Source organism: Nothobranchius furzeri, chromosome 4 (assembly GCF_043380555.1).
Source record: "Nothobranchius furzeri strain GRZ-AD chromosome 4, NfurGRZ-RIMD1, whole genome shotgun sequence".
In the NCBI taxonomy this organism is placed as follows: domain Eukaryota; kingdom Metazoa; phylum Chordata; class Actinopteri; order Cyprinodontiformes; family Nothobranchiidae; genus Nothobranchius; species Nothobranchius furzeri.
In genome coordinates this window covers 3996958-4023050 of record NC_091744.1, presented here as the reverse complement: position 1 = coordinate 4023050, position 26093 = coordinate 3996958, and the positions used below count along the sequence as shown (strand labels likewise).

The 26093-nt window shown below is 43.9% G+C and overlaps 1 protein-coding gene and 1 pseudogene across 2 annotated transcripts; both read right to left on the bottom strand.

Moving 5' to 3' along the window:
- Positions 1–1198: 1198 nt before the first annotated feature.
- On the bottom strand, positions 1199–4652 carry LOC107390917 (sialic acid synthase). Its single transcript, XM_015967926.3, has 6 exons — positions 3270–4652; positions 2871–3086; positions 2694–2793; positions 2466–2620; positions 2051–2317; positions 1199–1924 (listed from the first exon to the last, which is right to left on the bottom strand). The coding sequence occupies exons 1-6, from the start codon at positions 3399–3401 to the stop codon at positions 1715–1717; spliced, it is 1080 nt and encodes a 359-aa protein (XP_015823412.1). The 5' UTR covers positions 3402–4652; the 3' UTR covers positions 1199–1714.
- Positions 4653–8812: 4160 nt separating this feature from the next.
- LOC107390926 (sialic acid synthase-like) lies at positions 8813–24175 on the bottom strand (annotated as a pseudogene). The gene is made up of 6 exons (XR_001573588.3): positions 21227–24175; positions 11755–11970; positions 11581–11680; positions 10891–11045; positions 9377–9643; positions 8813–9299 (listed from the first exon to the last, which is right to left on the bottom strand). The product of XR_001573588.3 is annotated as a sialic acid synthase-like (transcript).
- Between the last annotated feature and the right edge of the window lie 1918 nt (positions 24176–26093).

Below are 26093 nucleotides of genomic sequence, written 5' to 3'. Positions count from 1 at the left end.
ATTTGTGTTCTATTACATTGTGATGAAGGATTATTTAATCTGTACTCCACATATGGTTTCAATTTTACACTGCAAGGATGTGCTTGGAGCTCTGTGAACAGCCAGCCTCTTTAGCAATGACCGTTTGTTTCTGGCTCTCCTTGTGCAAGGTCTATATATTTATTCTTGTTGAGTTTTAAAGATGGAAATGACAAAAATTAGAGAACGGACCAAAGATGTTAAAAAGAGATTTGCAGACAAGCATGCAGAGAAATTCTTGTAGCAGCATCACTGTAGAGCTGCATGAAGGCAACCAATACCTCGTTGCAAAAAAGTTTGAATCCCAACAGTTTTTCTGTGTGGCGTTAACCTGTTCTCCCAATGGGTCCATTTGTTTTCCCCAGATACTCCTGTTACCACCCACATACCAAAAACATGCATGTTAGTTTAACACTGTTGGTGAATTTAAACAAATAGTGAGCTCACAGGTTAACAGTCAGGTGTTAATTAGATTACTGGTAACTAATTCTTCTGAAAACAACCACTAGAGGGAGCTAAAGAGTTAGATTTCTGGAAACAACCACTAGAGGGAGCTAAAGAGTTAGATTTCTGGAAACAACCACTAGAGGGAGCTAAAGAGTTAGATTCCTTACAGGCTGAAGTTGATTGAAGGAATTGTAACGAGACTGATTTCATTTGGATCTGCAGATCTGAACCCATTACCACTAACTTTTACAAACTCTCAAATCCTCAGAATGGAATAGTTCTGATTTAATCACACCTGGAAAACTGGGATAAACCTGTATTCTCTGGTTATTGGGAATATTCCCATGAAAAACCAACTCAAGGACAGCTTTGGTTTTGTTGTGAGACTCTGAGCAGAGCAAGTGAACAGATACAAGTCACCACAGGATATTTGTTATACAAATCACGGGAAAATACAAGAAAGGATGGGTGTGTGAGAACCAGACTTTCTTCAAGGTTTTTGGAAAAGGAACAAATAAAAAAAAGGTTCTTTTAGGTGGAAATTCTACATTTAATCTTCTCAAATTCATTTTTTCCCATGCTAACGATCGTTGGATTCAGAGTTTATTTAAATATATTTAGAGATTTATTCTGAGTTAAACACACGAGTCATGAAACACATTTAATTAGAACTACCCCTTTTAAGCAAATACCACGTTTGTGTATGACTCATTATGGGTGAGGATCATCAGAATTTATGTGTTTTTATTAAGAACTTTATTTTTCCAGAACAAACGACAGCTCACATATAAACATCCTTACATCTCACATGCTTGTGTTCATCGCCACCATGATTGTAGTCAGCGCCTGAGCCACTAAAGAAGAAATAAAGCTTATTTGAAACTAAAACCAACAGATTACTAAACAATGGGGCAGATTTTTTTAATCTGCTAATATTTGCTCCAGCAGGTAAGTTTATCAGGTTGTTTGTCTTTTAGAATTCAATTATTTTCGCAGGCTTGCTGATGCATAAATATAACGAGTATTTTGATTCTGATTCAGTTGGAGAAAGCATAACTAATGTGCAGAGCTTCTGAAAACACTGAAACTCTCCGGAACCTTTAAAATGATCAAACCAGATTCCTAGAAGGTTCCATTAAGGCCGCTGTTATAAAGGCGATACACAGATGAAAGAAAATCCACCCACACCTTAGAAAATTACCCATGTTTAACCTTGGACTCCATCAAAGTGAGTAGTTTTAATGACTGCTCAGCACTTGGCCTTTTTGCCATAACTGTCCACCAACTCAGGCACAACGCTCTCATCTTCCTCTATGTCCTCTGTCACAGTTTTCCCAACCAGCTGGAAGATGTCCTCCGCTGCGACGCCCATGGGCTCAGCCACCTTCACCGCCAGCATGTCCAGAGTCAGGACCGTTCCTCTGGGGATCTTTACCTTGGCCACTACGGACTTACCCAACTAGAGGAAAGGATGTTTAAAAAAAAAAGAAGAAATTTACTTGGAATGCTGTAGATCTAAATAAATGTAAATCAAAAATTTCTCAGGATGTTTTTGTAAATTCCTTCAAGAATGAGTTGAACCGACCTTGTCGTGGCACGGCTTCTCACAGGGCAGCATCTGCTTGACGCCGCTTCCTAGCGCCCTCTCCACCAGTCGAATGGAACGAACCAGTTCAGCCAGCTCAGAAGGCTCCAGTGAGGCTGCGTGGTCGCTTCCTTTCCATGTTTTGTCCAAAGTAACGTGGCGCTCAATGACCTTGGCTCCCAGAGCCACAGCTGCCACCGAGATGTAGATTCCAGACTCGTGGCCGGAATAGCCGATGGGAATATCTGGAAATTCCTTTTGGTATTCCTGCAGTCGAGTGAATAAAAGTAGACCCGTTTTTAATTGAAGGAAACAAATCCCGATTTCAAATATTTAGGTGGTGGGACTTTGATTTAGGAGATGCGACACAGCAGGAAGTGTGCAGACAGAAATAAGGAGATCATATTTTACTCACCGTGATAACTCGGAGGTTGACATCTTCAGCCTCCAGAGGATAGGCACTGGTGCACTGGAGGATAGCAAAGTTTTGGTTGTGGTTCTTCACCGTCTTGTAAACACGACGCATTGTCTCCATGGACTGCATCCCACTGGACACCACCATGGGACGACCTGAGAGGGACAACAGGACAACCAGATAGCAGGTGCATAAGTAACATGTTTGCTGATGTGATGGCACTCTCACCTTTCTTGGCCGTTTTCTCCAAATATGGAAAGTTGTTGGTGTCTCCAGATCCCACTTTGAAGAAAGGCACGTTAAGTTCATGGAGAAACTCCACGGCCATCTAAAAAATTCAAACATTAGATGTTGGAGCTGAACTTCTCAGATGATCGAAGCATCTACTGAACTAGAGTCTCCTACCTCATCCATCCCAGAGGCCGTGAAGAAGATTCCCACCTCCTCAGCATATTTCTGCAGCTCCCTGTACTGCTCATGGCTGAACTCCAGGTGGCGCTTGTGTTCTCCATAGGTTTTCCCCCAGGAGTTTTTGGAAACATATGGACGCTCCAAGGCTCGCTTGCTGAATTTGAACTCCAACTCACTCTTCTGAAATTTGGCACAGTCCGCACCAGATTCCTGTGGAAGCGGTTATGGAAAACATGCGTGCCAGGTGTGTGTGTGAGTTTTAATGTTGAGTGTGTAAGGAGACAATAACATGAGCTTCCTTTTTTAGACTAGCAATGACTGAATGAATGAACTCTCCGTGTAAAAAACCGATAAGAAACAAGTCTATTCTGAGTGAATCAAACTTGCATTTACCTTTGCCATTTTGATCATTTTCTTGGCAATCTCGATGTCTCCTTGATGGTTCTGTCCAATTTCAGCTATGATGAAGCACGGATGGTTGCCTCCGATCATCCTTCCGGGACAAAGCTCAAACTTTAAAGGCATTTTGGTGGCGACGAAATAAACAAGAGCGAGCGGGAAAAGGTTTAAATGTAAGCGAACAGGTGGAGGAACGAAAGTATGGTTGGATTTCAGTGGAAAAGCCACCTAACGGGAGTGAATGACGTGCTTCACGTACAGGATTTGAGTAAGAACTTCCGCATTTGTTTACGACGTGTTCACGTAGGAGCCGGAAGTGCCTTCATAATAAAAGCACAAGAAGCAAAAGAGAACAATAATCACTTCTTACATTTTGTGTTCACCACTCCAACGCGTCTGATTCAATGGCTGCAACCTTTAGCTGGTCACCTCCACAGAAGCCTGTTAATAACCCAGGGATTAAAATTAGGTGTGTTGAAGCAGAGAAAGCTAAAATGTAGAGGCTTAATCTTCATTGCACATGTTCCACTGCATCTGGACCCAATCGCATGTTTGATCAGTGACTTGATGCAATTTGCTGGGTTCCTTGTATAGGAAACTTTTTTCTGATTGGCTTAAAGAACCTGTATTGGAATGTTTATATGTGAAGTGCCTTGAGACGACTCTTGTCGTGATTTGGCGCTATATAAATAACCTTGAATTGAATTAAATTGAGCTGGGCTTCAAAATGAGCTGAAACGTGCTGCATGGGGGCCTTCGGGGGCCGGGGGTGAACACTACAGCCTTAAACAAAACTTGAGTTAGCAGAAACAAAGCACCAAAACCCTAAATACGTCTTATATTTGGCATTTTTTAGATAAAATGTTATAGACACATCCATAAAAACCATAATTTTAAGCTGCATCAAACTACATTCTGGTAAAATTATAGATTTTTACAGAATTTAAATAAAGCATTTGATTATCATTTTCTTGCCCTTTTCATGCGGAAATTATTTTATTTAAGTCCACCTTTCTAAAACTTGATTTGATGTTAGTTGACAAGCCCAATCATTACCCAAAAATGGCCACTTTAAGATAACATTGCCGTTGCCCTCTGGCAAAATATATACCGGTAGGTTTTCTTTTTTATTGTATCAATATTTGAAATGTGCACAGTTGCATTTTTAACATCTTGTAGATAAAAGGAAAAACAATCTGGCTCAATTTAATTAACTTTCGATTTACTATTAGCTAAATAGGGGGAACATCTTCTAGTCATCCAGCCCACAGCAAAAGGAGAATTGAAAAGATGAATGCTATAAAGAAAATAGACATGCCATAAAGCATCAGTTGTTTCAAAATGTTTTAGAAAATTTGATTCACTGAAATGAGAAAATCTAAACACAGTTTAAGAGCTAAGCAGCACAAGTAATAAAGCAAAAGCAGTTATAAAGTAGTTTAAAGAATATGTGGTGGAAAAGAAGAATAAACAAATTTGCTGGAAATGAGGTGGAGGGAGGTGCAGCTAAAGCAAAGTCAACCCATGATCACACAAATGTGTTAATTGATGGTGATTGAGCAAATTTATCAAGTTTGGTTTGTGACTTTTTTGGTAGTATTTAATAAAGTTTTAATAAATGTAGTGGGCGCTGTTTTGAATCAAACAAAATCCCACTGATCAGTATAAGCTTGACAAAGATTATACCGTAAATCCTCTAATACAGGCCCGGGCCTGTATTTGACTCCAGCTCATCGAGCTTCAGGCCTTTATTGGAAGGAGGGCCAGTAGTCGAGGCAGGCCTCTATTTCTATTTGAGCAAAATGAACTAATGGTTCGCTGGAGTTTTTGACAATTAAAATTGCGCCCACATTTTCAAAGTTAAACACATTTCTTTTAACAACGGTAGTTTCTGCTTCAGCCCTCCCCCCCCCCCCCTCCCCCTGCGCAGCGGCCGCAAACTCACTGATGCGCCTGCAGCCTCTCGGAGTTCCTGCTGCTCTAAACATTAAAATAATTATTTCATTTTCTGTTCCTCACTTCTGATTACCTTCAATGGTGTCTGTTTGTTGCAACAGCAGGTACAAAAACTAACTTGTTTTTATTTGACTATTTTTCTGTCCTGCCTGTTTATTATCTTCCTACATCTCCTCTCAATCCTAAAGAAAAACTGCTACCTGGGTTCTTATATATTCACCTTATGAGTTACCTTTGAACTGCAGTTCTAAAAGATCTACCGACCGCAAAAACAGCGGAGTGCTCGCTGCTTGCCGGCCGCATCAGTGATCGGTGCGTCACCAGAGGACAAAACAGGTGATGCGCCCCGCTCCACAGCAGCGAAACGCATCAGGCGCAAATAAAAGACAGAAAACATAAAAGGAAATGAGCTGACATGAACGATCGCGTGTTAAATTTGTTTTTAAGATGGCGACACCTAATTTGATAATGTTACTGTGGCCGTGCTCAGGACGCAGATGTCTGGAGCGCGTCAACAATCAGAGCTTTGCATGTGCAAGCTGGTTAAGGTTAGGATGGGGTGAGGGGAGGGTTAAATCACAAGAGGGAATAGGCCACAATTTGGTTAAATGTCCGTTTTACGGCGGGTGTCAGTACTGACGCTCTGGCACAGCGCGTTGCCTCCCGACACGCAGGAGCTTGCCACCTGCTGACAGCAGGATGCTGTCATTTCCGAGGACTGCATCTTGCCGGTCATTATCACGTGACAGCGACTAGTCGATGACAGGCATAAAAAGTCACTATAGGGAAGTCGACTAGTTCATACAACCCGTGCTACTGCTCTCCAGAGTGTTCTGCAGCATAATCAGCACGTTATCTTTGAACTTGATATCAAATTTTCGCCTCCTCTTCGTCTCATGCGGTCTGTCACTGGCAAATCAAAAGTGAGACGGATGACACAGCCGCACCCCGTACTTGCTTGTTACCACATTCCACCCGGCCACAATAAAATACCGGCCATTATTTACCTCCGCGACTCCGACACCGGCCAAAATATGATACCCGGCCGTTAATTGAATACAGGCCAATATTAGAGGATTTACGGTATATTTTAAGTACGGTGTGAAAGAAATATTGCATCCTGCTATACTGAACATCTTTTCTCGTGTCTTTCATTCTGCACAGAGAGACTTGGCTAACATCACCACTACAGCATCACAAACATCTGCCTTACCTCCTCCACCCCTGAGGCTGTGAGGATCCCTACATCTGAATCTCTGCATCTCTGCACTGCTCATGGATGAACTGCAGGTGGTGCTAGGGGTCACTGTAAGTTTATGCCCAAGCATTTTGTGCTAAATTAGCATAATATCTCATGTTTATTCTATATATTCATATTATCACCTTATTATTGTGAGATTCTAACACGCAATGTTTGAGCTCTAGTTTCACAATTGAGTTTATTTCTGTCGCTGTCCATCACATCAGCCATGATGCTTGCATTCTTCTCCATGTTCTCTATTCTGGTCTTTCCAGCTTGACGATGTATTCTGCAGTAATTCTCATGATTTCCCCCACCTTTAGGATATCAATAATACTAATAAATATTTTTGTAAATCACTTTACATCAATCAGAAACATCTCAAATTCCCAACAGATTAAGGAACTAGTTAAAGCATGCTGAGTGATAAATAACAAAACAAAATTATAATCAACGTTTCCAATGTACTGACATACTGATACTTGGTGTTTTGAGCCTTAGCTCATTCTGCTGCCAATCTGATACATCTGTTATTACCGTGTGACTGACCTCCACACTTTCCCAGAAAAGGAATGTGTTATGTTCCAAGAGGCTAGACTCTCATGAATCATTGAGTGTTGTCAACTTTTAGGGTCCACCTTAAAGGTGGCAGCCATGGCCAAATTACATTAATGAATGCAAAAAGGGCTACAGCTATGTCATTTTTACAGATAATAAATTTAAATATCAAGAGCGCTTTTTCAATTTTACTTTCTGCTTTTGCAAGATCAAACATTATTTGTTAGATTTGAAGAGATCAGTTACATTTCAGTCATTTCTAAACAAAAGTTGACAGTTTAATGATCTAATTTTCTTCATTTCATTTCAAACACATATTATCTCATATTTTACTTTTTTGACCTAAAATAGTAAAATTCATTTAACTTCATTTTAATTGTTACTTTAATTACTTTGTTAGTTTTTATTTTATGTGAGTTGATGGGTTGTTTCTGTAATTAATTTGTTTACTTTGTTATTATTATTATTTTTGGGTTGTTTTCCTGCAAAATATGTAAAAATAATAATTACATTTAGTTAAATTAAGTTAGAACATAGAATCTTTCTGTAAAATAAAAAATAAAAAACATGCTTGGATTAAACATAATAAAACATGTAGAAAAGCATGTTAACCTGATAGTTTTGCACCAGCAAATTATAAAAACACCTGACATGTTATGGTCGCTTTGTGTAGCTGAATGCATTTAAAGAAAGAACATGATCAGTTTCAAAGATTTTAAAAGTTTCTTGTTCCAGAAGGAGTCAGAGCATCAGTATAAATGCATTAAACGTGTGGTTCAATACATTTGCTGTGGTCTCTGTAGGAATGAATGCTTTGTAAGTCGTACTCTGGGTACAAAACGCCCTGGTGCACCTGTTTCACAATCGAGAAGCTTGCCAGATCAGAGTTGAATTTCAGTTGAGAGGATTTGGAGTGTTACTTCCTGTTATTTGGACACATCACCTCTGATTGGCTAACAGCAATACGATTTTACCACTGCGTCTGTTAACTTTGAAATGTTGATGTTTTATCTCCACAAATAACACAAGCCTGGAGGAGGTCTGCCGTGTTGTGGAGTTGCTAATGCCAACAGTTAGCTTCTACAAGCCAAGGTGTTCTCTGTTGTTTCCTGGGCGCTAAACAAACAACAGCCTTCCCCTTCGTGAGTCAAGTTGGGTGAATCCATGAATGCTAAGGGTCAGTGTGATGTGCATTTTCAAATCCTAGAGTTTCACCGTCTATTTTTTATCAGAAGCTAATGCAGGAGATAAGTGTAGGAAAGAATTTTCATGTTCATCCTGCATGAAAAACTGACTAATTATAATCAGAAATAATCATAAAAAATGTTGTTGTTTTTTTCCATTGAACAACACCTTTAATGTCACAAAATGTTCTTGGTACATGAGCTACACCAAGAAAAATAAGATGAAAACAATCAGAATCCCTGTGTTGTATCTGATTGGCAGAGGAGAAACGCCGCAGGGCAGACAACAAGTGTCCCTTCTATCCATATTAGCTTTAGTTAGGGAAAACTAAATATTTGTTTTACCTAAAAGAATCACCAAACTATTTTGAAACTTCTGAAAGCATTGTGACAATCCTGACCAAAGCCAGAAACCTCAGAGGTGGTTTGTCACATAAAGTCGTGCCTTGAAGGGATATTTTAAATTTTTTTAAGTGGAAGTTATAACATAGGAAAAAGGACTCCATTTGCTGAAGGTTTTTTTTAAAACAACTTCAGTTTGGAGGAACAGAGATGTTAACTAGTCACAATGAGACAAAGTAACTATGTGAATTTAACTATTTCTGATTGCAAACCTTTTATTGTGGCTTTAGCCAATACAATTTTTACTGTTTAGAAGACTTTTTCCACAGAAACACAGCTTCAAAAGATTATTACCATCAAATTTACCAATGTTCTCTTCACAACAACTAAATATAACAGTCATTTTGTTCATGACTCATAAGTTTAGAGTTTCTCCACAGTGTAAAATTACCTTCATGTCTCATTTTGACCTTGGACTATATTCTAAACTAAGTAACCTTTAACAATTAGCACCATGTCCAGTATCTTCTGTTCTTCATCATTTGTTGCCATACTTCACTTGTCCACCACATCAGGCCTGATGCTCTCATCCTCCTCCACGTCCTTTTTCATGGTCTTTCCAACCAGCTGGAAGATGTCCTCAGCTTTGATGCCCATGGGCTCAGCCACCTTCACCCTCAGCATGTCCAGAGTCAGGACCGTCCCTTTGGTAAGCTTTACCTTGGCCACTACAGACTTGCCCAGCTGGAGGTAGAGAAATCAAAATGAATGATATTATGAAACAATAATGGTTTACATCGTCATCTGAGAGTTTAACCAACCTTGGAGTGGCATGATTCCTCAGAGGGGAGCATCTTCTTGATGTTGCTTCCCATTGCTGTTTCCACCAATCGAATGGAGCGAACAAGTTCAGCCAGTTCAGAAGGCTCCAGTGAGGCTGCGTGGTCACTTCCTTTCCATGTTTTGTCCAAAGTTATGTGGCGCTCAATGACCTTTGCCCCTAGAGCCACAGCTGCCACCGATATAGCAATTCCAGACTCGTGGCCGGAATATCCAATGGGAATATCTGGAAATTCCTTTTGGTATTCCTGCAGTCAACCAGGAGGTGAAGAAAGACTTTTCAGGTTGCCAAAATTAAAAGTTTACTTGAGAAACCTGATCTTGACACAGGAGCTCAAGCTAATTATGTGCATATATCCAGCATTCCTTTCATTTTAAAAACTGCAGATAGTAGACTGGTCCCTGTTCTTGTCCTGTTTGATGTCAGCTGAGTGTACATTTGACCTTGATATTCTCATTTCAGGAGCTTGACCATGCTATTGGGAATGAGGGAATAGAACTAAGCTGGTTTAGGTCTTTTTTAAAGAGCAAGTCACCACCTACAATAAACTTACTTCACTCCCACTTCATGTTTGAAAAATGCAACAAATGCTGTTGCTTGGCAGACCGAGAGGGCGGAGCCGCTAACAAATACACACACACACACAGGCTCACAATGGCATTATGACATCATAATCTACCAGATGACATCATAGCATACCTCTTAGCCAATAGCGGTGGCAGATTTAAATTCAAATACAGTGCAGAATTTTTCCCTGACGACGGCGCAACACTGACAGTTTTAGGCAGAATATTTGAATTTTAACCAAGATGCACTGAACTGCCAAATTATTGACTACACATGTCTGTAGCATGATTAGACACTCCTTTATATAGTTTATCAGCAAAAAAAAAAGTGATTTGGGGGTGACTTGCTCTTTAACTGATAAATTCCAGTTTGGACCTTTCTCTTGAGCCAACAGTTAGACACGGAGTTCCACAGGGTCCAGTGCTTGGTACAAAAACCTTTTCCTAAATAGTCCTACATTGGTTCTAATTATTTGACAGCATTAGATAAATTTCTAGTTTTATCTTCAGTTATTTTTATACATGGCTTGCAGAATAAGCAGCAGTATTGGTTTTGGGACATGAGAACTCTGAACCAGTGTAGTCATTCTCTTCTGCTGGACGTCATTAACTTAGCCTCCAGTAATAATGAAAGGGATCTCAGTATCGTATAGGAAAAAGATATGTCATTTAACTCTCATTTAACCCTATGGAGGAGGCAGACATTGCAGATTTGCAACAGTTAAAACCTACCTACCTGGTTACTCCATTTCATGAGCATTTTTTAACTCGGAAGTACCACTGAAAGACTTAATTGTTCGTCCTTTTATCAAAACTTTTTTGAGCCTGAGAGGGTTAAGGCATGCCACTTACAAATTTGCTACAATTAGGATAACCTGAAATTACGTTTACATTTAAATTAAGTTTATGACAACAATAGTTTATTCACCGGGATCACTCTGAGGTGGACATCAGCAGGATCCAGAGGGTAGGTGCTGGTGCACTGAAGGATGACAAAGTTTTCATTCTGCTTCTTAATTATCTTGTAGACTTGAAGCATTGTTTCCATAGATTGCATCCCACTGGACACCACCATGGGACGACCTGACACAGACCAGAGAACAGCTGACTAAGCATTTTTGTACTGTTTACTTGGGAAAATGGATTTCCAAAAATGTTTATAAAATTAAAAAAAAATGTCTAATAGATGGTTAATGACCTGCATTTATTCAGATCATCTAACAGCTAATGGGCCAGTGGTTGGGTGATCTTTACATATTCTTCATTTACCAGAATGTCTTTTAAATAATTTTAGAGTGTGAAAAATATTCTGAAAGCTATATTTTTGCCCTGTTGCATCTAATTACCTGGGATTTTTGTTTCAGTTGATTTGCATTTTAATTGCATCCTTACCATAAATGGCAGATTTCTGTATTTGATATGATTCATCAATACTGCAGTGACTGAGTAATTTTTCTAAGGAGCAAGAAACGTATCATTCTTGGTGAAGAAATAAAATCCAATTGTTTTTCATATGATTTTTCTGCAAACCAATAATAGTGAGTCTTTGTTTTATTTTTCAAACACGCACAGAAACTCAGCCTGGTGCAGTGGTTTAGTTGTCGTCATTCATGCTCACCTTTCTTAGCTGTTTCCTCCAGATAAGGAAAGTTGTTGGTGTCTGCAGAAGCCACTTTGAAGAAAGGCACATTGATTTCATCCAGAAACCTCACTGCCATCTAAGACACAAGTGTTGTTGTCTGGATCCAAACTTCTCAGATCATCAGAGCATCACTAACAAAGGTTTTCTTACCTCATCCATCCCAGAAGCTGTGAAGAAGATGCTCAGCTCTGTGGCATACTTCTGCAGCTCCCTGTACTGCTCATGACTGAACTCAAGGTGACGCTTGTGATCGCTGTAGGTTTCCCCCCAGGAGTTTTTGGAATTGTAAGGGCGCTCCAAGGCTTGCTTGTTAAATCTGCACGACAAGTTGCTCTTTTGGAATTTGGCACAATCTGCACCACAGTCCTATGGAAGTGGATATTTATGAATGTTGGACGGGATTTCACTGAAACAATATCTTAATGCAAAAACCTTCTGTAACTAATATGCACATGAGTAAAATTAACAACTTTTCTAATTCACAAAATTCTGCTAATTGTTGAGTAAAGAAAATAAAACGTCAGTTGAATGAAGAGACGGATTCATCAGGCCTTGCTGTGAAAATACATCAAAACACACTTAAAAGTAAAACAATAACTTTTTTCTGTAAAACACAAATGCCTTCAGATAGTGTTGCATGTTGAGCCTCGTCATATTAGACGGGTCCCAACTGCTGCTTATAACTCATCACTGCTGATTTTGCCACCGTGCAAGGAAATGTGTTCTAATCACACACAGGGCCATGATTCTGTCCACACATTTTACTGTAACAAGTTCATTGTAAACAATTGCACCTCTCAGTGACACGTTTCTGAAACTTAAAGATGAAGTTCCCTGAGCAACCGTGTAATACTTGTTCTTTATGAAATACATTGGGTCACTCTGAGTGGCATATGCATGCTGAGCATGAAGATTCACTTTAACCCCCATTTCTTGCATTGGTCATCAAAAGCAAATAGACAAGGTAAAGATTAGGTCAAAAAAAGAGCTCTGCAGCTCTACGTTGCATTCATGGTCTTGCCCACCTTGGCTTGCAACTATGTAAGGCTGCACTGATTTTGCAGCCAGCTTTAGTAACATGGAGGAACACAGTTTATCGATTGCACCTCTGATTCAACAATAAGGCTGCAGTTTAAGCCAAAAACAATGATTGCACTTTGGATTGGAGTGGATTGACCCACTGTTAGGTAGCTGAGTCCCGCCATACTTCTTTGTCACACCCTGCATGGAATAGGCTTCTCTACCATGGCCTCAATCAAGAAGAAGAAGAAAAGATATTTTCTTTAGCGCCTCTCAAGATAAAAATCACGAGGCGCTACACAAAAACAAAAAATGTAAAATATAAAAGGACAAAGACAAAATACAGATTATAACTGCACATTGAAAATAACTCTGGGTGACAAATATGTGAAAATTAAAGAAGTCCATTTTGCAAAACAAAACATAAAACATTTTGTTCCTCTCTGGAAGATTTTCATGCTTTTAAACCTATTTTTGCAGTTAACAATATTTAATTTTGCAATTGTTTACAATTATAAAAATTGTTGCACTGTAAAAATAAACATCACTAGCTACATTTGAAATGATTACGCCGCAAAGGTGTCACGAACTCCTCCTCCTGACCACCCCCTACGGACCCAACTGGTGGACTACTACACTTCCCAGCATTCCCATCAATGGCGTGGCTCGTCGACGTCATCACGCCGACTCTATTTACGGAAGTGCCGCCGCTCATTCATCACTCAATCATCGTTCATACCAGACATCGACCCGAGTTCTCAGGCTTACCAGCCCTCAAACCAGGAAAGGGATCTTTCCACACTGTCTACCACCAGTAAGTCAGCTTCCTTATTTATTCGGAACTGCTGCTCAGTCTTGGCTCTTTCCAAGCGCTGCGCCGCCGTTCCCAGATCAAAGCTGCGTGCTCTGTTTAACCCAACGCTAGCCACTCTGCGTCTGGGTCACGCAGTTACGCTACAATCAACCTCCGCTACACTTCAGCTCAGCCAATCGAACCTGACAGGATGACTGAGTCTAAGGTTGACCCAGCGGAGTTCGCTCACCTACGTGCAGAAGTGGCTCAACTTCTCACCCTTGTAGATCGACAGACGGCAGACATGACCCAGCTTCGTGCCATAGCAGATCGCCAAGCCTCTAAGCTCGAGTCTGTTACCGAGCTAGTTGTCCAGTTCTCCACTGCCCTCCAACGACAGGCCTCAGCCGTCACTGACAACATGGAACCACGTCTCAGTCTCCCAGACAAGTGGGTTGGGACCAGGGGGTCCCCGGAAGGCATGCTGGCCACCCTGGCAATGACGTTTGAGTGCCAGCCGGCGCGCTACCCCACGTACTGTTCTCGTGTCGCCCTGCTGACCTCCCTGCTGACGGGTCGGGCCGGTGAATGGGCGGCGGCTCTTTATAACCAGAAGTCTCCTGTCTGCAACAGTTATGAGACCTTCGTGAAGGAGATGGAGAAGGCGTTTGTTCATCCCAGCAGCGAGGTCGCGGATGAGACCCGACTGCTTTAACTCCGCCAGGGCTCCCAGACGGTGGCCCATTACACCTCCCGCTTCCGGACCACGGCTGCTCGGTTGACTTGGGACGCCGCCGACCTGAAGGCCGTTTACCTGGAGGGGTTGTCCCCCCGAATCCGTGAGGGCATAATCAGACATGAGGCCCCAACCTCCCTGGACCTGGCGGTGGACCTGGCCCTCCAATTGGACCGCTGCATCCTTAACCGACCGAGCGCCATGTCGGCTCCCGTTCACACCAGAATGTCACCCCGTCGACAGTGCAGCCAACCGACGGAGGAACCCATGCAGCTGGGACATCTTCCCCCTGAGGAACGGGCACGGTGTTACCAGGAAGGATGATGTGCCTACTGTGGGGATTTTGGCCACCACCGTGGCACGTGCCCGAGACGACCGGGAAACAGTCCCTCCGGGTCGGAGTAGGGGCTGTCCTGCCCGGAGTCTCCACTTTGCCAGTCCCACATCGCACCACCCTCCCGGTCTCCCTCCAACTGGACCAAGGACCGGCCCGACTGGAGGCTCTTCTCGACACCGGCGCCGCTGAATATTTCATCGACCAGGGTCTGGTCACACAGCTCAAGATACCCCTTACCGCTCTAGACCGACCCATTCCTGTCACATCAGTGGACGGCCGTCCGCTCATGCCATATCCTCTCACCCACCGAACCCAGGACCTCCACATGACCATCAGTCAACACCTGGAGACCCTTCACTTCCTGGTCATTCAGGCCCCGGCTACTCCCCTCATCCTGGGTCACTCCTGGTTCGGCCGCCATAAGCCTCACATATCCTGGTCCACCACTAAGGTCATAACCTGGGGCGCGGGTTGCCAGACCCACTGTAGTTCCCCTGCACCCCGGACTCGATCAACACCTCCCAGGGATGTAGACCTGACACTCATTCCTCCACAGTACCATGACCTCGCTCAGGTCTTTGCCAAGGAACCCACAACCAGATTACCCCCTCATCGGCCTTATGACCTGGAGATTAGGCTCCAGCCCGGTACCACCCCGCCCCGGGGTTGTCTATACTCTCTCTCCCCGGCGGAGACCCGGGCAATGGACTCCTACATAACCGAGGCCCTCCAGAAGGGGTTCATCCACCACTCCACATCCCCCGGTGCTGCAGGGTTTTTTTTTTGTGAAGAAGAAGGAGGGGCATCTCCGGCTCTGTATTGACTACCGGGGGTTGAACAAGATAACAATCCGGGATCGTCACCCTCTTCCTCTCATGGGTACCGCTCTGGACGCCATCACCCAAGCAGCCCTCTTCACCAAACTGGACCTGCGCAGTGCTTATAACCTGATCCGCATCAAGGAGGGTGGAGTGGAAGACCGCCTTCATCACACCAACCGGCCACTATGAGTACCTAGTTATGCCTTTTGGCCTCTGCAATAGCCCCGCAGTTTTCCAACGATTCATCACAGATGTACTGAGAGACATGTTGGGCCTCTGGGTTTTCGTATATCTGGATGACATACTCATATACTCTCACACGGCCGAAGAACACATCCGGCATGTTCAGGCCGTTCTGTCCCGTCTCCTGGACCACAATCTATATTGCAAACTGGAAAAGTGTGCCTTTCACCAGGAGTCCACCTCCTTCCTGGGTTTTACCATCTCCTCTCGGGGCCTGAGGATGGATCCTCAAAAGGTTCAGGCAGTGGCACAGTGGCCACTACCCACGACCCTGAACAGGTGCAGAGTTTCTTAGGTGTGTTCTTGCTGTGTCTTTCTAAATCCATTCTTTCGTTCTTTTTTAAACACAGAAACAGTTTTGTTTACCTGTTAGTAGCTACAGTTTCGCCGACAGCTGCCGGCTTCTTCAGGATGACGCTGATGGTGGCGCGTCACTTCCTTCTCCGTTTATCTGCGGGCAGCAGAGGACGTTGTCGCCCTCTACTGCCCGCTCTCCCCTCTCCGACGATGCAGTCCCATGCGTGGTCCAGCGTGTAAACTCCGTCGTCCCTGTTCATGGTCCCACATCCACGTCTCCTTATCTCTATTGCTTCCTTGATCCATCTTTTGTATTTTTGTTGTTCGGTGGTTATGATCCGTGTGCTGTCCCAGTCCATTATGTGGTTTTCTCTTAAGCAATGATCTGTTACGGCTGACTTTTTTATTGTGCTTTCTGCTTCTTCTTTTGCTGCTCTTGTGTGTTTACGATTTGCCTCTTTCTCGCACTCCTTTCTGTGTTCTATTGTCCGTGTATTGAGTTGGCGTCCGGTTTCTCCTATGTATGTTTTATTGCATATTTTGCATGGGATTTCGTAGATGACTCCACATTTTTGTCCAGCTGATATTTTGTCTTTTGGGTGCACTAGTCTGTTTCTAACTGTTGTGTATGGCTTTGTTGGTGTGTTTATGTTGTGTTTTTTCATTGTTGCTCTAATTTTTTCCGTTATGCCTCTGATGTATGGTAGGGTTATCACTGGTTTTTGTTCTTGTCTTTCTGGGTTTCTGGTTCTTTTTTTGGGTTGTTCTTTGCTTTCTATCCTTGTTTGTTGTTTTCCTTTGTTTATCGCCCATGTCGGGTATGCGCAGGTCTTTAAAGCGTATTGTATGTGTTTGTCCTCTTGTTTACGGTCTCTCTCTTCTGTTATTATGTTTGCTCGGTGATATAATGTTCTGATTACTGACATTTTGTGTATGGTGGGGTGTTCTGATGTCCATAATAGATATTGGTCTGTGTGTGTTGGTTTCCTGTATGTGTTTATGTTTAGGGTCCCGTCGGTCTGTCTGGTGATTTTCATATCCATAAATGCTATGCTGCCTTCTGTTTCTGACTCATAAGTGAATTTTATGTTGCCCGTGTCGTCAATGTTGTTTAAGTGTTGTGTTAGCGCATACCCGACATGGGCGATAAACAAAGGAAAACAACAAACAAGAATAGAAAGCAAAGAACAACCCAAAAAAAGAACCAGAAACCCAGAAAGACAAGAACAAAAACCAGTGATAACCCTACCATACATCAGAGGCATAACGGAAAAAATTAGAGCAACAATGAAAAAACACAACATAAACACACCAACAAAGCCATACACAACAGTTAGAAACAGACTAGTACACCCAAAAGACAAAATATCAGCTGGACAAAAATGTGGAGTCATCTACGAAATCCCATGCAAAATATGCAATAAAACATACATAGGAGAAACCGGACGCCAACTCAATTACACGGACAATAGAACACAGAAAGGAATGCGAGAAAGAGGCAAATCGTAAACACACAAGAGCAGCAAAAGAAGAAGCAGAAAGTACAATAAAAAAGTCAGCTGTAACAGATCATTGCTTAAGAGAAAACCATATAATGGACTGGGACAACACACGGATCATAACCACCGAACAACAAAAATACAAAAGATGGATCAAGGAAGCAATCGAGATAAGGAGACGTGGATGTGGGACCATGAACAGGGACGACGGAGTTTACACGCTGGACCACGCATGGGACTGCATCGTCGGAGAGGGGAGAGCGGGCAGTAGAGGGCGACAACGTCCTCTGCTGCCCGCAGATAAACGGAGAAGGAAGTGACGCGCCACCATCAGCGTCAGCCTGAAGAAGCCGGCAGCTGTCGGTGAAACTGTAGCTACTAACAGGTAAACAAAACTGTTTCTGTGTTTAAAAAAGAACGAAAGAATGGAGGTGCAGAGTTTTCTGGGCTTCTCCAACTTCTACCGCAGGTTCATACGCAACTTCAGTTCCCTCGCAGCACCTCTAACCTCCCTCACCAAAGCTACCAACCAGCCTCGCCCTTTCCTTCTTACCCCGGAGGCTACCCGTGCCATCCATGATCTGGTCCGTTGCTTTGTGAGTGGACCCATCCTCCTCCACCCGGATCTGACCCGGCCCTTCATCATGGAAGTGGACGCCTCCGAGGTGGGAGCGGGATCCGTCCTCTCGCAACGAGGCCCGGACTCCAAACTCCACCCCTGCTCTTACTTTTCCCGGAAGTTCTCCCCTACACAGCAGAACTATGGGGTCAGCGACCGAGAACTGCTGGCAATAAAATGGGCTCTGGAGGAGTGGCGGCAGTGGCTCTTGGGTACCACCGACCCTTTCCTTATCTGGACCGACCATCAGAACCTAATTCACCTTCAGACTGCCCGTCAACTCAATCTTCGCCAGGCTCGGTGGGCCCTCTTTCTCGAGCCTTACAATTTCCACATCACCTACCGGCCCGGCTCCAAGAACCTCAAGGCGGACGGTCTCTCTCTGCGTTTCTCGCAGGAGACAAGCCCTCCGGAGCCTCTGACCATCCTACCGGCCCAACGCTTCTTGGCCCCCCTCCAATGGCCTCTGGAACAATCCATCTGGGCTGCTCTCCTGCTGATCCGGCATCCCCAGAGACTCCCCCGAACCGCCTCTACGTTCCGACCGCCTGCCGACTGATGTGGGGGCATTGTTCACAGCTCGCTGGACATCAAGGCCAAGCCCACACCCTTCAGTTGCTCCGTCGGGCCCTATGGTGGCCTTCTATGAGGAAGGACGTACGCGAGTTCACGGCCGCATGTGATGTATGTGCCCGGTCCAAGTCCTCCACCCAACCTGGCACCGGGGACTTGCAAACGCTCCCCGTGCCCAAGCGGCCGTGGTCGCACATCGGTCTGGATTTTGTCATGGGACTGCCCGCCGTCGATCACCTGAACACTATCCTCACCATCACTGACCGGTTCTCAAAGGCCGTGCATCTAGTGGCCCTGGCTGGACTCCCCACTGTCAAGAGAACGGCCGAACTGCTCCTTGAACAGGTGGTGTGGCTCCATGGTTTCCCCCAGGACGTGGTATCCGACCGAGGACCCCAGTTCATCTTGCGCTTCTGGAGAGCCTTCTGTTGTCTGGTCGGCGCTTCAACCAGTCTGTCCTCCAGGTACCATCCGCAGACTAACGGTCAGACGGAAAGAGCCAACCAGCAGCTTGGACGTTACTTACGCTGCTTCGCCTCGTCCCAGCCGTCCACCTGGCCCCGCTACCCCCTGTGGGCGGAACTGTCCCACAACCTCCAGACCTCCTCTGCCACGGGTCTGTCTCCCTTCGAGACATGTTATGGATGCCAGCCCCCTCTGTTCGGCCACCAGATACCTGAAGTGGAGGTTCCTGCTGCTCAGACTCTGGTCCGCCGCTGTTGGTTCGCCTGGATCCGGGCCCATGCGGCCATCACCCGGACCAACACGGAGTACTCCCGTCAGCATCACAGCCGCCACCGGCCTGGTCCCGTCTTTCAGCCTGGCGACCAGGCGTGGCTCTCTTCCGCCAATCTGAAGATGCCGGCGGGCTCCCGGAAGCTCGCTCCCCGCTTCCTGGGTCCCTTCCTGGGTCCATTCCCTGTCATCATGCTTAGACTATTGCAACGCTCTTTTTACTGGTCTCAGCAAAACCTCCCTCTCACGCCTTCAAGTCATCCAAAATGCAGCAGCCAGACTCCTAACCAAATCCAGCAGATGAGCTCACATCACCCCAGTTTTACAGTCCCTCCACTGGCTCCCGGTAGAATTTAGAATACAGTTTAAAGTTTTAGTGCTGACCTATAGAGCTCTTAACATCCAGGCTCCAAGCTATTTATCTGTGCTTTTATCCCCACACACCACTTCAAGGAACCTCCGATCCACATCTGAAAACCTCCTGGCTGTTCCTCGAACCAGACTAAAAACCAAAGGGGACAGGGCCTTTCAGTCTATTGCCCCCAGACTTTGGAACAGTCTGCCTTCAAATCTCCATCTCTTGAAATCTGTAGAGGTCTTCAAAAAACATCTTAAAACTCACCTTTTCATCCAGGCTTTCCCCTGCTAAATATTCTAAAAGATGGCTTTGTTCTTGTTCACACCTTGACTTTGTTTTTACTCCTGATTTTGGTTACTATTGTTGTCACTGCTATTGTTTTTATGATGTTTTTATTGGTTTGAGGTATTTGCTCTGGTTTTACTCATGTTGTACAGCGCTTTGTGATTTATATCTGTGAAAGGCGCTATATAAATAAACTTTACTTACTTACTTACTTACTTCCCTGTCCTTAGGGTCATCAGTCCGGTCACTTACCGGCTGCGCCTTCCGGCCACTCTCAGGATTCACCCGGTCTTCCATGTCTCCCAGCTGAAGCCGGTGGTCTCCTCTCCACCCTCCTCCGGCCCGGGTGCCTCCGCCCCGCTGTGTGGATGAGGATCGTGTTTACACTGTCCGCAGGTTTCTGGATGCCCGCTGCCGGGGATGTGGATGGCAGTACCTGGTGGACTGGGAGGGTTACGGTCTGGAGGAGCGTTCTTGGGAACCCGCTTGCTCGTTTCTCGACCCGGCCCTACTGACTGATTTCTGGGCCCGCCGTCCTGGGACTTCGGGAGCCGTCCCTCGGGGGGGTCCTGTCACAAACTCCGCCTCCTGACCACCCCCCAACGGACCCAACTGGCGGACTACTACACTTCCCAGCGTTCCCATCACTGGCATGGCTCGTCGACGTCATCACGCCGACTCTATTTACGTAAGTGCCGCCGCTCATTCATCACTCAGTCAACGTTCATACCAGACATCGACCCGAGTTCTCAGGCTTACCAGCCCTTAAACCAGGAAAGGGATCTTTCCACACTGTCTACCACCAGTAAGTCAGCTTCCTTATTTAATATGAACTGCTGCTCAGTCTCGGCTCTTTCCGAGCGCTGCGCCGCCATTCCCAGATCAAAGCCGTGTGCTCTGTTTAACCCAACGCTAGCCACTCCGCATCTGGGTCACGCAGTTATGCTACAAGCAACCTCTGCTACACTTCAGCTCAGCCAATCGAACCTGACAAAAGGTGGTTTATTGCTTTGTTGTTTAAAATAGGTTGTAGGGTTGTTGTTTTTTTTTTACTGTGAGCTGTCATTTATTGCAGTTTACTTGTATTTGTTACACTGTTCAATGAGGTCTGAGGAGTGAAATAAACTGCAATGCAGTTTGAAAGATATGTATGTTTTTTTGTCCCAAAACTGGTGCAGTACTTTTTCAAAGAAAGAGAAGTTCAGCACTAAAAAATTGGGAACTACTGCTTTTGTCCAAAAATTAATTTGCTCAAAAAATGTTCACATCCTTAAAGACAACTAAAAAAAAACATATTTGCATTTACCTTTGCCATCTTGATCATTTGCTTGGCAACATTATGTCCCCTTGATGGTTCTGTCCAATCTCAGCTATGATGAAGCAGGGATGGCTCCCTCCGACCATCCGTCCGGGACAAAGCTCAAACGTCAGAGGCATTTGGTGAGGGTGGATGAAACAAGCGCAGCTGATAAAAGCAAAAGAAATCTGTCTGATCAGACAATGAGCTTTATATCATGGTGAAAGGACGCCCACTGACGTGAAGCTGTGATGGTTAGTTTTACCAAGCTCTCAGACCACTCCCACTCTTTCAGCAAGAAAGCTTGATCATGCATCAAAACATGTGATGGCAGTTATTGTTTATCTGGACTCTGTTAAGTGGATAAGGTGAACCTGACTGTTACGTCCCTCAGCTCGCCAGGAGTGATGTGGTAGAGGGAGTAAGAGATGCGGTGTGTAGGTATAAACAGAGTAATTTGTGTCTCAAACAAAGGATTTTTATTAACACAAATAGCCTACAAAAGGGAAAAAGGTTAAACATAAAGTGCCAAGCCAAAAGGGCTGGGAGGAGAAAATATGTTTAACTTAAAATATTCAATATATGTACACAAAAACTAAACTCAATATATTTACAATTACTAAACAAGAGACGTCCTGTTAAGCAGAGACGCTCAGGGGAAATCCAAAAGGGGGAGTCAAAGGCCAGTCCAAAGTCAAAATACCATAAATCCTAACGAACACGAGCATAAACCACTAACTTAACAAAGTACCATGAAGCAAACACACCAGCACAAGCACACGAGGAGAAGAGAGCAGTGAGAACACTTCCGTGTCCACACTTCCCTGTACCTTCTCTCTGACCTCCTTTGCTGAACACATGTTTTACTGTCATCAACCATAATTAATCATTATAATACCCAAAGCATAATAATTCATTTCATGTAATTAAAATACCTTTATAATGAACCAGTGATCATTTATGATGGTTCTAATAAACAGTAATCAAATCGATGAATTTTATTAATATTATCATCTAATTATTATCATCCTGAACTTGAAGTGTCCTTCTCCTGGGACGGAACAGCAGCCGATAGGATGATATTTCTCCCAGACATCATGGCTCCTTGGTTAAGCTGTGGATTTAAAAGTACTGTTTGACCCAGCTTGACCCAGCTGGGCAAATGTGACCTTTGCAGGGGCGTAGCACCAAATTCTGGGCCCTAGGTACAAGTCTTCTAGGTGGGCCCCCATGCTCAATTGTTTAATATCTCTCTTACACATTTTTTGTCATGCTATAAGACAAGATGATAAATATGATCTTAGTTTAACCTCTATATTGAGCAAATACAAATGCCAGCATAATAAAAGTGAAATGCCCAGACTTCACCGTCTTTGTGTTGATGCACATACCTGACCAACAACACATTCTGTTCAGTGTGGTATGTCTGGTGTTGAGTCACAGATCACGGAGTAATATATTGCATCCTCTCTTTCTGCCAGGATAGCGTTAAGGACTCTTTTGCCACACAGTTCAATTAACTCATTCTGAGTCGCAGCACTGAGATAATGAGTTAACCGTGCCCCTTTCTTCTTTTGCCTTAGCTTTTCCAAGTGCTCATGTAAAAGGGGATCATAATGTGACAACAACTCAAGAGTGCCTAGAAAATTGCCATTATGGACATCATCCAAATTTGATGGTTTGCCTCTGAATGCAAGATTCCTTGAAGCTAAATGAAGTGTCACATCCAAAAGTCTCTCTAATATCCTCTTATTCTTCTCTACTTCTGTCAGCATTTGTTTTTGAAGGTGACCATCCACACCTGTTTCTGCCAAAAGTGAATGCTGAAGACTTTTCCATTTTAGGTAGCACTGCTTGTGGGGTGCATTTGTCTCATGTTCTGGTAACTTTCCATACATTTTTTTCCATTTTATGTTTGCCAACTTAAGTCCATCCTTGCTGCTCAGTGCACTCTTTGATGGCTTTGTCTGCTCATGAGGAAAGAGAAGACATGGGATGCAGCACAGAGCCTTTGCACTTTCACTGTAAATAAGCCAATCTCTTCTTATCTTCTCACGCCCATTGGCTGACTTAGCATATTGAAGATAATTTGGAAATGGCTTGCCCTCCATATCTTTGGGTGTTATTTTGTCGATTCCTGGTGTTTGATCACTTTTATTCGCCAGTCTTCTGACAATTGTATCTCTCTGTTGACCAGTGAGCTTCTCTGGCCATAGTCCTGGATCCTCTGGCAGACACTCATCTGTGTTGCTCAGCCTCTCACTGTCTTCTTCTTCTGGCCTCTCATCATCCTCACTATCTTCAGAGCAACCATCCCCTTCCCTTTCTTCACTTACATCATCCTCTTTCACATATTCTATCTCTTTCTCTAGTGCAAGGGGGACAGACACCACACAAGCAAAATGGATCATGAATTAGGTCACCAAAATATAACCTAACACGTCCTTTCAGATTAATCTGCTGCTAATGATTGCTTGTAAATTGAATAACTTAATTGTATAGTGAGCTCACTTTGTCTCATCTCCTCAGTGCTTTCTGGAGACAATGAGGGCCCTGCTGCTGCTGCTGCTGCTGCTGCGTCTAAAGGGCCATGTGGTTCATGATGTTAAGCTTTGCTAATACTGATATATATTAATATATTAAATACATATGACATGAAATAAACAGGTTCTCTCTGAATGTAATGTACTCTAAATTTTATAATCCCTGCATTATCAGCCAAATTATAAGATTGTCCGTTTTCAAGATCAAATATAAAGAAATTTAAAATAGGCTTAAAATATCTAACCAAGTCAATAACAATCCTCTAACACCAGTGTCATCATGCTATACGAAAAACAGTAGCAGCTTCACATTCCTGAGATTACCACGAATCCATCGATACCAAGTTTGTCCTGGTCCATGACTGGGAAGGAGCTGAAATATCCACACAGAGTGAACCTGTTTTTACTGCGAGGTCCGCGAATTAATTGGCGGCGGCCACCCGCGATAATAATTCTGATTAATATATAAATTAATTAGTATTATCACTGATAACACTAATTAATTTATATTTGATCTTGATGGTGAAACTAAAGGCGTCTAACACTGAACACCTAACATGAATGCAGCTTCTGAGAGCTAGCTAATATCAGCTAAAACTGTGTTCTGCTGCTGCTGGCTGCTGCTCACCTTCCTTCTTGAAGAACCTAGTCAATACTTGCTTCTGTTCAATTAACTTTTTCTCCTTCTCCTTCTTTTCTTTTCTGGAAGCCAGATTGCCCTTTCTTGGGAAAAGACATGACTGACTCTCCTGCCTCCAGCTCTGGCTGTCGGCATCTGCGATGTCTCATAAGCTGTACATGCGGCGTGCAGCCCCTGGCCGCTGGTGTGGACTAAACCACTTTGCACATTTTTAAGGGGTGATAGATGCCTCAGAGATTATTCAGTTATTATTTTTAAGGCGAAATTCTGTTTCTTAACCTCTTTATCCAGGTAAAGGGAAGTTTATCAAGACATTAAGTAAGTTGGGGGAAAAAAAACAACAACAACAATAAAACATTTTTATTCAAAGCTGTCACAGGGCCCCTCCCTGCAGTGGGCTCTGGGTAAACAGTACCCCCCCCCCCCCCCCCCCCCCGTCCGACACCCCTGGACCTTTGCCACAAATTAGAGAACCTTCATCACGTTACACTTACATTGCTATGGCCAGCTGAGAGGCTTCTCTCTCTCTCTCTCTCTCTCTCTCTCTCTCTCTCTCTCTCTCTCTCTCTCTCTCTCACTCACTCACTCACTCACTCACTCACTCTCTCTCTCTCTCTCTCTCTCTCTCTCTCTCTCTCACTCACTCACTCACTCACTCACTCACTCACTCACTCACTCACTCACTCACAAACACACGCACACACACACACACACAAGTTTGGCCCAGATCAGGAAGACATGGTCGGCGTCTCATTTACTTTTATTTGAGAACCAGCTCAAACCAGTAGGCGGTGTGTGTCCCTCTGGCCCGGTGGTGCCAGATCCCTGTCCAGATGATCATTGGGTGAATAACTGGCTTCTGCAGGGATTCATAACCTGCTGAACATGTCATCCAACCTGAGTAATGTGCATTCTTGCAGGGTAACAACTAAAATATGTTGGGACATCGAGGATCAGGGTTGTACACCCCTGTCCTGGATTGTTGTAATTCCAAGATAAGATAAAACCTGTCAGCCTAGACAAAGAAGAACAAAGGATGGGCATACTCAGATCAAGAAATGTTTGATTTGTTAAACACAGAAGAAAGTATCCTAAATAAAAAAAAACTCAGAGGATTAGGTGACACAGAGTAAGAAGCTGTGGTCTGCATTCATTAAAAAAAGAGAACTAGGGAGTGTTCTATCAGGGGATCACAGTGCTGAGTAGTTTTAACCAATGGTCCAACCTCAAATCCAGAAAAGGCTGTAGAGCAGTTCCCAAGATCCTTGTTTTCATATGAAGGGGTCAAGAGAGTTTTATTGAAGCAGTCCAAAAATATCTTGTGCCGAAGAAAGCTCAAAACTTTGTCCCAAAATAATTCTATGGGAAGAGCGGGGGTCACTACTCAGACCACCAACAAACCAAATCATGAGCTGAGTCTGCATCCTCTGCAAACACCAAATCAGTCCCCAGAGCTTGGTTGACTCATCAGGAGTGTTCTTTTGTCACTAGTTCTGTTTAGTAGTGGTGTTAAAGAGACACTTTGAAAAATTTCGTATTTTTAAAATCATTTCTTGAGCCAGTTTGTGCTAAAATGACCCTTTACAGGGTTAATGAAATAACGCCCAGCCCCTATCGCCCCCTGTGGCCAGAATATTCCACTTGCAACTTCAGACTGGTGAGCTGCTCTGTTGGGACTTAGAAAAATGAGCTG